Below are 14,645 nucleotides of genomic sequence, written 5' to 3'. Positions count from 1 at the left end.
TTTCTGTTTTTTCACATTTTTAAAATCTATTCAATATACGTAATTGATTTACTTATTTATTTATTATTATATGTTATTTATTATTTTTTCTCTCTCTCTCTGTTAGATTATGCAGTGCATTGAACTGCTGCTGCTAAGTTAACAAATTTCACATCACAGGCAAGTGATAATAAACCTGATTCTGTTTGCACATTGCATGTTTAGATGGAGACATAACGTAAAGATTTTTACTCCTCATGTATGTGAAGGATGTAAGAAATAAAGTCAATTCAGTTCAATTCAATGTCATGGCAATCGTTGAGAATTTTAACATAAAAGTGGATTGGGAAAACGACAGCAGTCCTGGACCTCAAGAAAGAGAATTTGTAGTATGTCTAGGGATGGCTTTTTAACAGCTTGTAAAAGCTCTCTTATCTGCAGGTGATAAGAGAGCTTAAAGTTAAGGAACCCTTAGGGAACAATGATCACAATATGATCGAGTTCACTTTGAAATTTGAGAAGGAGAACCTAAATTCCAATGTGTCGGTATTTCAGTGGAACAAAGGAAATTACAATGGCATGACAGAGGAACTGGCCCAGGTTGACTGGAAACGGACACCAGCAGGAAGGACAGCAGAGCAGCAGTGGCTGGAGTTTCTGCAAAAAATGAGGGAAGTGCACGACAGAAATATTCCAAATAAGAAGAAATTTTCAAATGGAAGGAGGACACTACCGTGGCTGACAAGTGAAGTCAGGGCCAAAGTAAAAGCAAAAGAGAGGGCATACAAGGAAGCCAGAGCCATTGGGAAGACAAAGGATTGGGAAGCTTTTAAAAACTTGCAAAAGAAAAGAAGGTCATTAGGAAGGAAAAGATGAATTATGAAAGGCAGCTGGCAACTAATATCAAAGATATTAAAAACTTTTTTATAAAGGGTAAAAGAGAGTTGAGGGTAGATATAGGACCAATAGAAAATGACACTGTAGATATTGTAATGAGAGACACAGAGATGGCAGAGGAACTGAATGTGTTTTTTGCATCAGTCTTCACAGTGGAGGACATCGGCAGTATACCGGACATTCAAGAGTGTCAGGGATGTGAGGCTTCTGCAGTGAAAATTACAGCTGAGAAGGTGCTCAGGAAGCTTAATGGTCTGAGGGTGGATAAATCTCCTGGACCTGATGGAATGCACCCTTGGGTTCTGAAGGAAGTAGCTGGAGAGATTGCAGAGGCGTTAACAATGATCTTTCAAGAATCGATAGATTCTGGCATTGTACCAGATGACTGGAAAATTGCAAATGTTACTCCGCTATTTAAGAAGGGTGGGAGGCAGCAGAAAGGAAACTATAGACCTGTTAGCCTGACATCAGTGGTTGGAAAGTTGTTGGAATCAATTGTCAGGGATGAGATTACGGAGTACCTGGAGGCACATGACTAAATAGGCCAAAGCCAGCATGGTTTCCTGAAAGGAAAATCCTGCCTGACAAACCTACTGAAATTCTTTGAGGAAATTACAAGCAAGCTAGACAAAGAAGATGCAGTGGATGTGGTGTATTTGAATTTTCAGAAGGCCTTTGACAAGGTGCCACACATGAGGCTGCTTAGCAAGATAAGAGTCCATGGAATTACAGGGAAGTTACGAGAATGGGTGTAGCATTGGCTGCTCGGCTGAAAACAGAGAGTGGGAATAAAGGGATCCTATTTTGGTTGGCTGCCATGTTTTGGACTATGTGATTAATGGATTTGTGGCTAAATTTGTCGATGATACAAAGATAGGTGGAGGAGCAGGTAGTGTTGAGGAAACAGAGAGCAGCAGAGAGACTTAGACAGTTTAGGGGAATGGGCAAAGAAGTGGCAAATGAAATACAATGTTGGAAAGTGTATGGTCATGCACTTTGGTGGAAGAAATAAATGGGCAGACTATTATTTAGATGGGGAGAGAATTCAAAATGCAGAGATGCAATGGGACTTGGGAGTCCTTGTGCAGGAGACCCTAAAGGTTAACCTCCAGGTTGAGTTGGTGGTGAAGAAGACAAATGCAATGTGGGCATTCATTTCTAGAGCTATAGAATATAAGAGCAGGGCTGTGATGTTGAGGCTCTATAAGGCACTCGTGAGACCACACTTGGAGTATTGTGTGCAGTTTTGGGCTCCTTATTTTAGAAAGCATATATTGACATTGGAGAGGGTTCAGAGAAGGTTCTCGAGAATGATTCCAGGAATGAAAAGGTTACCGTCTGAGGAACGTCTGAAGCTCTTGGGCTGTATTCCTTGGAGTTCAGGAGAATAAGGGGGGGATCTCATAGAAACATTCCGAATGTTAAAAGGCCTGAACAGATTAGATATGGCAAATTTATTTCCCATGGTAGGGGATTCTAGAACAAGAGGGAACGACTTCAGGATTGAAGGACGTCCATTTAGAACAGAGATTCAGAGAAATTACTTTAGTCAGAGGGTGGTTAATCTGTGGAATTTGTTGCCACGAGCAGCTGTGGAGGCCAAATAATTGGGTGCATTTAAGGCAGAGATAGATAGGTTCTTGATTAGCCAGGGCATCAAAGCGTATAGGGAGAAGACAAGGGAGTGGGGATGACTGGAAGAATTGGATCAGCCCATGACTGAATGGCAGAGCAGTCTCGATGGGCCAAATGACCTACTTCTGCTCCTATATCTTATGGTCTTATGTTAAAAAAAGCCTGTAAAGCAAAGATGGTTTCAAAAATAATGAATTGAGAAATTTCTAAATATCAAAATATCACTATAAAGATCAATAAACAGTGAAAAAACTAAATTAAATCAACATTTGGCATGACCGTCCTTTGCCTTTAAAACTGTATCAGTTCCCTTAGATACACTGTTGTGCAGCTTTATAAGAAAATCAGCTAGTAGATTGTTCCAAACATCTTGGAGAACTTGCCTCAGTTCTTCTGCAAACTTTGGCTGTCTCACTGGCTTCAGACTCTCCGGGTAATCCCAGACAACCTCGATGGTGTGGAGATCAGGGCTCTGTGGAAGCCATATCATCTGAAACCACTTAAAAAATCTAGTGTGCGAAGACATTTGTACAGGACTGTATATGTATTGGGGATTTGCTGTGGTGTGTTGGCATGACATGCGACCAAAAACGTTCAATTATAATGAATAAAGATCTATATAAAAAATATATCAAAAAAGCTAATAAAGTAAGAGGTTTAAGGGTGGATATGGAATAAAATGTGCATAAATATGAACCCAGGTACACTACCTCACTATTTTGCTCACTTTTTGCATTAATTATTTAATTTAACTTTTTAATTAGAGAGAGTGCAGAGGAAATTTACAAGGATGTTGCCTGAATTGGGGAGCGTGCCTGATGAGAATAGGTTGAGTGAACTCGGCCTTTTCTCCTTGGAGTGAAGGAGGATGAGAGGTGACCTGATAGAGGTGTATAAGATGATGCGAGACATTGATTGTGTGGATAGTCAGAGGCTTTTTCCCAGGGCTGAAATGGCTGGCACGAGGGGGCCTAGTTTTACGATGTTTGGAAATAGGTACAAAGGGGATGTCAGGGGCAAGTTTTTCACTCACAGAGTGATGGATGCGTGGAATACACTGCTGGTGACAGTGGTAGAGGTGGATACAACAGGGTTTTTTAAGAGACATAGGTACATGGAGCTTAGTAAAATAGAGGGCTATGCGGTAGGGAAATTCTAAGCAGTTTTTAGAGTAGGTTACATGGTAGGCACAACATTGTTGGCTGAACGGGCCTGTAATGTGCTGTAGATTTTTATGTTCTATGATTAATATACACTTCCTATTGCAATTTATAGTTTTATTTAATTATATATTGCAATGTACTGCTGCTGCAAAACAACAAATTTCATGACAAATGTCAGTGACATTAAACCAAATTCTGATTCTGAGAAGATGCTGCCACCATGCTCTCCATGAGTTCAGATTGGATCATGAACTGTCTGAAAAGTGGCAACTGGTGGAGCATTACAAGGTATGGATCACCCTCAGTGACGAACACCGCCATCATCTGCCTGACCAGATACTATCAAACCCTGTTTCTGCTCCCTAACCTACCCTGGGCACTGGCCCCTGCTCTGTCAAAGCCACCCCAGACATTGGGTCAGGCCCTGGCCAAAACCACCCCAGACACTGGATCCCTGGGCAAGATGTTCACCAGAATACAGACTGTATTCGAGGCAATGTATGTCAAGGAGAGGTTGAACAAACTTTGGTTTTCTGTGGAGCTGAAGGTGTCCATCGGGCATGGCCGGCATTGGACTCCAGACCGTGTCCAGTGGGTATGGCCAGCATCACACCCTGGACCATGTCCAGTGGTTGTGGCCAGCATCACACCCTGGACAGTGTCCAATGGGTACGGGAAGGATCAGACACTGGACCATGTCCAGTGGTTGTGGCCAGCATCACACCCTGGACCGTGTCCAGTGGGTGCGGCCGGTGTCAGACCCTGGACCGTGTCCAATGGGTACGGGAGGGATCAGACACTGGACCGTGTCCAGTGGGTACAGGAGAGATCAGACCCTGGACCGTGTCCAGTGGGTACGGGAGAGATCAGACCCTGGACCATATCCAGTGGGTATGGGAGGGATCACACCCTGGACCATGTCCAGTGGTTGTGGCCAGCATCACACCCTGGACAGTGTCCAATGGGCACGGGAGGGATCAGACACTGGACCGTGTCCAGTGGGTACGGGAGAGATCAGACCCTGGACCATATCCAGTGGGTACGGGAGAGATCAGACCCTGGACCGTGTCCAGTGGGTATGGGAGGGATCAGACCCTGGACCGTGTCCAGTGGTTATGGCCAGCATCACACCCTGGACCGTGTCCAGTGGGTGCGGCCGGTGTCAGACCCTGGACCGTGTCCAGTGGGTGCGGCTGGTGTCAGACCCTGGACTGTGTCCAGTGGGTGCGGCCGGCGTCAGACCCTGGACCGTGTCCAGTGGGTACGGCCGGGGTCAGACCCTGGACCGTGTCCAGTGGGTACAGCCGGGGTCAGACCCTGGACCGTGTCCAGTGGGTACGGCCGGGGTCAGACCCTGGACCGTGTCCAGTGGTTATGACCAGCATCACACCCTGGACTGTGTCCAGTGGGTGCGGCCGGCGTCAGACCCTGGACCGTGTCCAGTGGGTACGGCCGGGGTCAGACCCTGGACCGTGTCCAGTGGTTATGACCAGCATCACACCCTGGACTGTGTCCAGTGGGTGCAGCTGGCGTCAGACCCTGGACCGTGTCCAGTGGGTACGGCTGGGGTCAGACCCTGGACCGTGTCCAGTGGGTACGGCTGGGGTCAGATCCTGGACCGTGTCCAGTGGTTATGACCAGCATCACACCCTGGACCGTGTCCAGTGGGTGCGGCCGGTGTCAGACCCTGGACCGTGTCCAGTGGGTGCGGCCGGTGTCAGACCCTGGACCGTGTCCAGTGGGTACAGCCGGGGTCAGACCCTGGACCGTGTCCAGTGGGTACGGCCGGGGTCAGACCCTGGACCGTGTCCAGTGGTTATGACCAGCATCACACCCTGGACTGTGTCCAGTGGGTGCGGCCGGCGTCAGACCCTGGACCGTGTCCAGTGGGTACGGCCGGGGTCAGACCCTGGACCGTGTCCAGTGGTTATGACCAGCATCACACCCTGGACTGTGTCCAGTGGGTGCAGCTGGCGTCAGACCCTGGACCGTGTCCAGTGGGTACGGCTGGGGTCAGACCCTGGACCGTGTCCAGTGGGTACGGCTGGGGTCAGATCCTGGACCGTGTCCAGTGGTTATGACCAGCATCACACCCTGGACCGTGTCCAGTGGGTGCGGCCGGTGTCAGACCCTGGACCGTGTCCAGTGGGTGCGGCCGGTGTCAGACCCTGGACTGTGTCCAGTGGGTACGGCTGGGGTCAGACCCTGGACCGTGTCCAGTGGGTACGGCTGGGGTCAGACCCTGGACTGTGTCCAGTGGGTGCGGCCGGCGTCAGACCCTGGACCGTGTCCAGTGGGTATGGGAGGGGTTGGTACTAGGGCCCCAGATCTTCACAAACTATCAATAATTTATCTCAATACATTGTGCAATAATTCTATCTGTATGGATAGTATGAAAGACAGGCTTTTCAGTGTAAGTCAATACATGTGACAATAATAAACCAATCACAAAGCTGCAGACGTTGGCGTGTGTTGTGAGACAGTGAAAACTTTGCTGGCACTCTATTTTATGCTGAATTCTACTGCCTCTGTTCGCTGGAGTTACGAAAAATATGGGGGTTGGTGGGGGGATCTCATTGAAATATCGAATATTAAAAGACCTCAGTGGAGCGGATACAGAGAGAGTGTTTTCTATAGCATGAGAATCTAGGACACAGGGTCAGTGTGGACATGGCAGAGGCTTACAAATACCTGGGGAAACGAAAGGACAAAGAACACTGAGGCTGTCTACAAGAAGAGTCAGAGCCGTCTCTACTTCCTGAGGAGACTGAGGTCCTTTAACAACTGCCGTACGATGCTGAGGATGTTCTACGAGTCTGTGGTGGCCAGTGCTATCATGTTTGCTGTTGTGTGCTGGGGCAGCAGGCTGAGGGTAGCAGACACCAACAGAATCAACAAACTCATTCGTAAGGCCAGTGATGTTGTGGGGGTGGAACTGGACTCTCTGACAGTGGTGTCTGAAAAGAGGATGCTGTCCAAGTTGCATGCCATCTTGGACAATGCCTCCCATCCACTCCATAATGTACTGGTTAGGCACAGGAGTACATTCAGCCAGAGACTCATTCCACTGAGATGTAACACTGAGCATCATAGGAAGTCTTTCCTGTCTGTGGCCATCAATCTTTACAACTCCTCCCTCGGAGTGTCAGAAACCCTGAGCCAATAGGCTGGTCCTGGACTTATTTCCACTTGGAATAATTTCCTTATTATTATTTAATTATTTATGGTTTTATATTGCTATATTTCTACACTATCCTTGGTGCGACTGTAACAAAACCCAGTTTCCCTCGGGATCAGTAAAGTCTGTCTGTCCATAGGTAAAGCATCAGGACAGAGGGACATCCATTTAGAACAGAGATGAGGCTGTTGATCTGTGGAATCCATCGCACGTTTGCTGTGGTGAACAAGTCACGGTTGCGGGAAGAAAGCATGAGAATGGGGCTGAGAGGGAAATAGACAAAATATGATAAAATGGTGGAGAAGACTCAATGGGCTGAATGACCTAATTCAGCTCGTATGCATTACCGTACAGGCTCTTGAGGAAGAGAGGAGACCCACAGCACTGGACCTGCCCCCTGGCCATGATCAGGATGCGGTCCCCCAGGAGATCAGCTTCATCCATGAAGTGGGTGGTCAGCAGGATGGTGCGGCTGCTCTTCACCTGCTGTAGGAGGTCCCAGGTGGCTCTGCGGGACAGAGGGTCCATGCCTGATGTGGGCTCATCCAATATGACAACCTGGGCCAAGATCCAAATAAACCAACAAGGCAGTCAGTACATGGAGCCTGTTTCTGAGGGCTGCAGCGCTTCAAAGCTCAAAGACAATTTATTATCAACGTAGGTACTCTGAGATTCATGCAGACATTCACAACAGAACAAAGAAATACAATCAATGAAAAACTACAAAGACTGACACACAACAATGTGCAAAAGTCAAACTGTGCAAATACTAAAAACACAACTAATAATAATAGATAAGATAGATAAATAAATAACACTGAGAACATGAGTTGAGGAGTCCTTGGGTTGTGGTAATAGTTCAGTGATTAGGAAAGTGAAGTTACCCCCTAATGGTTAAGGGGTCCTAACTGTTCTTGAACCTGGTCGTGTGGGTCCTGAGACTCCTGTACCTCCTTTCCGATAGCAACAGCAAGGAGTCTTGGATGGTGGAGTTCCTTGATGATGGATCAGCAATCGGAACACAAATCCCCCTCTGGAGCGGACCACCTATTCTGCATCTCAAAATCACCCTAATCTCAGCAACCCTGACCTCAACTAAAAGAGAGGCATTTGGATGAACAGGAATTAAGCAGGTCTTATGGACTCAAATGCAGTGCTGCAGAGACATGCTCATGTCCTGCCCAAGGTGTTAACCAGCACTGCTCCATCTGCACAAGCCTTGTGTCGGAGCGGGGGCCATCACACAAGGATCACCTCCAGCAGCCACTGTAGCAGTCTCTGAATCTAATTTCAGGCCTTAGTCGGTTTGGAGGGAGTGATGATCAAAAAGGCTATAAGATATAGGAGAAGAATTAGGTCATTCAGCCCATTTAGTCTGCTTCACCATTCCACCATGAGTGATTTATTATCCCTCTCAACCCCATTCTCCTGCCTTCTCCCCATGACCTTTGACACCCTGACTAATCAAGAACCTATCAATCTCTGCTTTAAATATACCCCAAAGACTTGACATCCACAGACGTTTGTGGCAATGATTTCCACAGATTCACCACCTTTTGGCTAAAGGAATTCTTCCTCATCATCTTTGTTCTAGATGGACACCCCTCTGTTCTGAGACTGTGCTTCTGGTCCTAGACTCACCAATTACTGCACGCAGGCTATTCAATAAGGGCAAATCCAAGCCTGTACATAGGGGACGGTGCAATTAACTATTGATGGTTTACGACATGAAGAGTAACACATGGGAATATATTCCAGCTGCTACCATCTGGGAAGCGGTACTGCAGCATAAAAGCCAGGACCAACAGGCTCTGGGACAGCTTCTTCTACCAGGCCATCAGACTGATTAACTCATGTTGATTTGAGTGTATTTCTATGTTACATTGACTGTTCAATTTATTATAAATTACTATGATTACGCATTGCACATTTAGACCAAGACTTAATGTAAAGATTTTTACTCCTCATGTATGTGAAGGTTGTAAGAAATAAAGACAATTCAATTGTAAAATTCAGCAGAGGAACAGGCTTTTGCACAATTTGTCCATGCTGGCTGAGCCATCTACCTACACCAGTCACATTTGCCTGTGTTTGAACCATATCCCTCTAATCTTTTCCTATCGATGTACCTGTCCAACTGTCTTTTAAACATTGTATCCTCACCCCATCTCCTCCTCTGGCAGCTCGTTCTACAAACTCATCAACCACCTGTCCCTCTGATTCTCTTTAAACCTTTCCCCTCTCACCTTACAGATGTACCCTCTGAATTTTGAACAGAGGTAGTTAGACCCTCAGTATTGCACACCACTTTGATCACCCCCACTTTAGGAAGGGTGTGGCAGTTTTGGACAGTAGAATAGCTTCACCAGGACGCTGCCTGGACTAGAGGGTGTGTGATATAACGAGATGTTCGACCAACTTGGGTTGTTTTCTCTGGAGGCAAAATCTGGGGGGGGAGATCTGACAGAAATGCAACACTTCACATTTGGCCAGGTTAAACTCTATCAGCCATTTCTCCACCTGTATCAGCAACTGATCTACATCCCACTGTATCCTTTGCTAGTCATCGACTCTACCGACCACTCCACCAATCTTCATCAAATCTGCAAACGCACTAACTCACCAGTCTACATTTACAGTGCCAGTAAAAAGGATTCACCCTATTGGAAGTTTTCATGTTTTGTTTTACAGCATTGAACCACAATGCATTTATTTTGTTTTTTTTTTATACTGATCAACAGAAAAAGACTCTTCCCTGTCAAGGTGAAAACAGATCTCTAAAAAGTGATCTAAATTAAATTACAAGTATAATCACCCCTTTAATATGACACACCAAATCATCACTGATACAGCCAATTGGTTTTAGAAGTCACATAATTAGTTAAGTAGAGATCACCTGTGTGCAGTCAAGGGGTTTCAATTGATTGTAGTAAAAATACACCAGTATCTGGACATCCAACTGCTGGTGAGTCAGTAAAGATCAGTTTTCACTGTAGCACACAAGAATCCTCTTCTGTTGATTAGTGTCAAAAAAGCCAAATTAAATCCACTGTGATTCAATGACATAAAACAATAAAACATGAACATTTCCAAGGGGGTGGTGAATACATTTCATAGGCATTGTATATTTCATCACAAACAGCAGAAAACAGACACTCTGTAGTGTCTATGAGTGGCCCAGGGGCATGGTGAAGTTAGAACAAATGACCTACCACTCTAAAGCTTTTGTACCTTTGAATCTCCAATGAGAGCAATCGCAATGGAGAGCTTGCGTTTCATCCCACCAGATAGAATCTTCACAGGGCTGTTCTGCTTCTCCACAAAGTTCAGCATCATTAACATTTGGTTTACCGCATCCTGCACCTTCTCTGATCTGTAGCCTTTCAGCTGGGGGGAGAGTGGACAAGGTCATCTCACTGGTGCCCAAACATTACTTCAAAAACCAGAATCCCACTCATTTCTGCAGTTACCTCCCTCTCTATCCCTCCCAACTCTTACACTCTCTCTGACACTTCCACTATCTCGGGGTAGGGGAACGTTTGTCTAACTGTGTCGCATGGAGGTGGGGACGGTGCATGGATAGAGAGGGGCAACAGGAGAGAGAGACACTGGCTCTGGGCAGTGGAGAGGGCATATGGATCTCACTGCCCTCAGCCTCAGTGTCACCCAGCTGAATGGGGCTCCATTCACGAGGTTCTAACCTGGCATCTCTTCATACTCCCCATCGCTCATCCACCCCTTCCCTCAGCACAGAAGCATTGCAGTGTGCTATCCTTCCAGTTTTCCCTCAGCCCACCTCTAAAGTTCCCCAAACACGTTACAGTGCCGGCAACCCGGGTTTAATCCTGCTGCTGTCTGTACGGAGTTTGCATGTTCTGCCAGTGACTGCGGGGATTTCCTCTTGTTTCTTCCCACTTTCCAGGGATTAGGGTTAGTAAGTTGTGGGCATGCTATGTCGACAATGGAGGAGAGAGGACGTTTGAGGGCATCCCCCAGCACACTGTACTGTATTGCTCATTAACACAAATAATGAATAATGAACCCCACCGTATGTTTCGATGTACGTATGACAAATAATGCTAATTCTTTCAGTGGTTAAGATGAAACCTGTGTCACCAGCTTCGTCACTGGCTCCATCCCTCACCCCAGTAACTGAAGCTTGATCAGTCTGAGGACCCGCTTATCTCTGTGGTGAGTTTGTACGCACACGGTTGCTTCCGGTGCACAGTCAATTCCGCTCCCGGGTCCCCAGTGCGCGGTCGGTTCCGATCCCGGATCTTCAATGCCTGGCCAATTCCACTCCCAGGTCCCCAGTGCGCGGCCGGTTCCGATCCCGGATCTTCAATGCCTGGCCAATTCCACTCCCAGGTCCCCAGTGCGCGGCCGGTTCCGATCCCGGATCTTCAATGCCTGGCCAATTCCGCTCCCGGGACCCCAGTGCGCGGCCGGTTCCGATCCCGGATCTTCAATGCCTGGCCAATTCCACTCCCGGGTCCCCAGTGCGCGGCCGGTTCCGATCCCGGATCTTCAATGCCTGGCCGGCTCCGCTCCCGGGTCCCCAGTGTGCGGCTGGTTCTGATCCCGGATCTTCAATGCCTGGCCGGCTCCGATCCCGGGTCCCCAGTGCACGGCCGGCTCCGATCCCGGATCTTCAATGCCTGGCCAATTCCACTCCCAGGTCCCCAGTGCGCGGCCGGTTCCGATCCCGGATCTTCAATGCCTGGCTGGCTCCGCTCCCGGGACCCCAGTGCGCGGCCGGTTCCGATCCCGGATCTTCAATGCCTGGCCAATTCCACTCCCGGGTCCCCAGTGCGCGGCCGGTTCCGATCCCGTGTCCCCAGTGCGCGGCCGGTTCCGATCCCGTGTCCCCAGTGCGCGGCCGACTCCAATCCCGGGTCCCCAGTGCGCAGCCGGTTCCGATCCCGGATCTTCAATGCCTGGCCGGCTCCGCTCCCGGGTCCCCAGTGTGCGGCTGGTTCTGATCCCGGATCTTCAATGCCTGGCCGGCTCCGATCCCGGGTCCCCAGTGCACGGCCGGTTCCGATCCTGGATCTTCAATGCCTGGCCAATTCCACTCCCGGGTCCCCAGTGCGCGGCCGGTTCCGATCCCGGATCTTCAATGCCTGGCCGGCTCCGCTCCCGGGTCCCCAGTGTGCGGCTGGTTCTGATCCCGGATCTTCAATGCCTGGCCGGCTCCGATCCCGGGTCCCCAGTGCACGGCCGGCTCCGATCCCGGATCTTCAATGCCTGGCCAATTTCACTCCCAGGTCCCCAGTGCGCGGCCGGCTCCGATCCCGGGTCCCCAGTGCGCGGCCGGTTCCGATCCCGGATCTTCAATGCCTGGCCAATTCCACTCCCAGGTCCCCAGTGCGCGGCCGGTTCCGATCCCGGGTCCCCAGTGCGCGGCCGGTTCCGATCCCGGGTCCCCAGTGCGCGGCCGGTTCCGATCCCGGGTCCCCAGTGCGCGGCCAGCTCCGCTCCCAGATGCTGAGACATTCCTCCTGGCCTTTGTCATCTTCACACCTGTCCAGCCTCCATGTTCTACTCACCAGGACTTCACTGCCTGTGTTTGAACTCATGATGTCTTGTTGGTCCACTATCTTTACCTGTGTGGGTTCTCACTAAAGCAATACCCCAGTTTTAAATTTCTGAACCTAGACTTTCAAATTCTACTGATGTAGGGTCTCAACTAAAAATATCAAACATCTCTTTGCCCCCAGAGATGCTGAACCTGAGTTCTTCCAGCAGATAATGTTTGACTTTCAAATTCCCCATCACCTTGTACTTCTCATTCATTTCGAGAAGACTGGAATATAAGAGGAAGGATTTAATGCTGAGGCTTTCTAAGGTATTGGTCAGACTGCACTTGGAGTATTGGGCCCCTTATCTAAGAAAAGTTTGTGCTGGCATTCGAGAGGATGCTGAGTAGGTTTATCAGAATGATTCTAGGAATGAAAGGGTTAACACATGAGGAGTGTCTGGACCTGTACTCACTGGAGTTCAGGAGAACAAGGGGGATCTCATTAATACCCATCAAATAGTGAAAGGCCTAGATAAGGTGGATGTGGAGAGGATGTTTCCTATAGTGTGTGAGTTTAGGACCAGAGGGCACAGTGTCAGAATAGAGGGATGTCCCTTTAGAAAAAAAGATGAGGAGGGATTTCTTTAGTGGTGAATCTATGGAATTCATTGCCACAGCTGTGGATCCAGGTCTTTGGGTATATTTAAAGGAGAGCTTGATAGGTTCTTAATTAGAGTGTTGAAAGGTACAGAGAGAAGGCAGGGGAAAACAGTTGAGGGGGAGTTAATAAAGCAGTCATGATGGAATGGCACAGCAGATTCGATGGGTGAATAGCCGAACTCTGCTCCTAAGTCTTACAGTCTCTCTCCCTCTGTAATTTTGGTGAGTGTGGTGGGGATGGAGAGCGTATCTGGGCATTGAACAAGGTGGATTCTACATGTGGGCTGTATGTTGTACACTACAACCTTGTCTGGGCCATTCTACAGTATACAAACACAAGAGATTCTGCAGATGCTGGGAACTCGACAACACACACACACAGAATGCTAGAGGAACTCAGCAAGTCAGGCAGCATCTACAGAGGTCTGTTTATTCACATTAAACCCCCTGCCCCACACCGTCATGAACTAGAGGAGGTGTCCCTTCCAGGGTCACTCACCCTGCAGAAGAAGGAGAGGTGTTCCTTGACAGTCAGGCTGTCAAACAGAATATCATGCTGTGGGCACAGGCCCAGGCTCTGGCGTACCAGTGCCGTGTCCTTGCAGATGTTGAACCCATTAATGTAGGCCGTACCGCTTGTAGGAGGAAAGAGGCCTAAATGGCAGGAGAGGACAGTATTTCATACAGGGTTGACAGACACAGCTCACAGCCCCCAGTGTCAGGCCTGCTCCCACTGGCACCTCTCAGCCTTCACCCAGCCAACAGGATTCACCTGCAGCTCTTTAACCCCAGTTCTCATCCACAGTCTTCGTTCACTCATCGAACCAGCTGGACTCGACCCGTGGCTCCGAGCCCTCACTCTCCCTGCTGAAAGCTTCCCTTGTTGCCTCTTTTCTTTAGTTTCTGTTCTCTCTTGTTTTGTGGCCCCTCATGGATTATTATTCTGCATCTATAAAGTTCTCACAGCGCTGAATCATCTCCCCTGCTCTGCTTTGAGTCAAGCTGCCTCTACGTGTCTTGACACCCAATCCATTCTGCACTGCACAGACTGCCTATCCCAGCCCAGCCACATTCTTCCACAAACCCAGTCCCCCCTCCCTCCAATACAGACTCACCCCCTGACCCGCTGATAAAGTACCCCAAATCCCACAGATCACCCCCTATTGATACAGTCTCACTACCCCCCCACCAATACCCCTCTACCTGGAGATACAACACTCCACTGATCAGCCTCCAACCCACTGTTACAGTCTCACACCCTGCCTTGCTGATACACCATTCCATGCAGCCTCATCCCTTCTCTACACTGATCACTCTCCCCCCAGTGGTAACAGTGTCAGCACCACTTGCCCCCTCTTCCCCCTCCATTGTTCTCCTAAGAGAACGACAGATACCCTGGGCCTACCTGTGAGCACAGACAGGGTGGTGCTCTTCCCTGCCCCGTTGTGACCCAACAGAACCGAGATCTGTCCCTTGTACAGGTTCACAGTGAGATGGGAAACGGCCACCTTCATCTGATTATCAGCATGAAACACCTACACAGTGCAGAAACATTAGCTGGAATGGCAGAAAAGCTCAGTACAAATGGCTGTCAGTGTCTTACTGGGAAGCC

The 14,645-nt window shown here is 48.7% G+C and overlaps 1 protein-coding gene across 4 annotated transcripts in view; it reads right to left on the bottom strand.

Annotated features, from left to right (window-relative positions):
- abca3b (ATP-binding cassette, sub-family A (ABC1), member 3b) overlaps positions 1-14,645 on the bottom strand; it is a 235,319-nt gene that overhangs the window by 165,592 nt on the left and 55,082 nt on the right. For all 4 annotated transcript variants that reach the window (XM_059978838.1, XM_059978841.1, XM_059978840.1 and 1 more), the window contains exons 12-15: positions 14,439-14,568; positions 13,533-13,687; positions 10,084-10,239; positions 7,200-7,410 (exon numbers count right to left, since the gene is read on the bottom strand). In XM_059978838.1, the coding sequence (XP_059834821.1) occupies positions 7,200-7,410; positions 10,084-10,239; positions 13,533-13,687; positions 14,439-14,568 (652 nt within the window). The remainder of the gene's footprint in view (positions 1-7,199; positions 7,411-10,083; positions 10,240-13,532; positions 13,688-14,438; positions 14,569-14,645) is intronic.

This window comes from Hypanus sabinus, chromosome 9 (assembly GCF_030144855.1).
Source record: "Hypanus sabinus isolate sHypSab1 chromosome 9, sHypSab1.hap1, whole genome shotgun sequence".
In the NCBI taxonomy this organism is placed as follows: domain Eukaryota; kingdom Metazoa; phylum Chordata; class Chondrichthyes; order Myliobatiformes; family Dasyatidae; genus Hypanus; species Hypanus sabinus.
The sequence above is the reverse complement of the archived record's forward strand: the minus strand, read 5'-3'. Positions and strand labels throughout refer to the sequence as shown.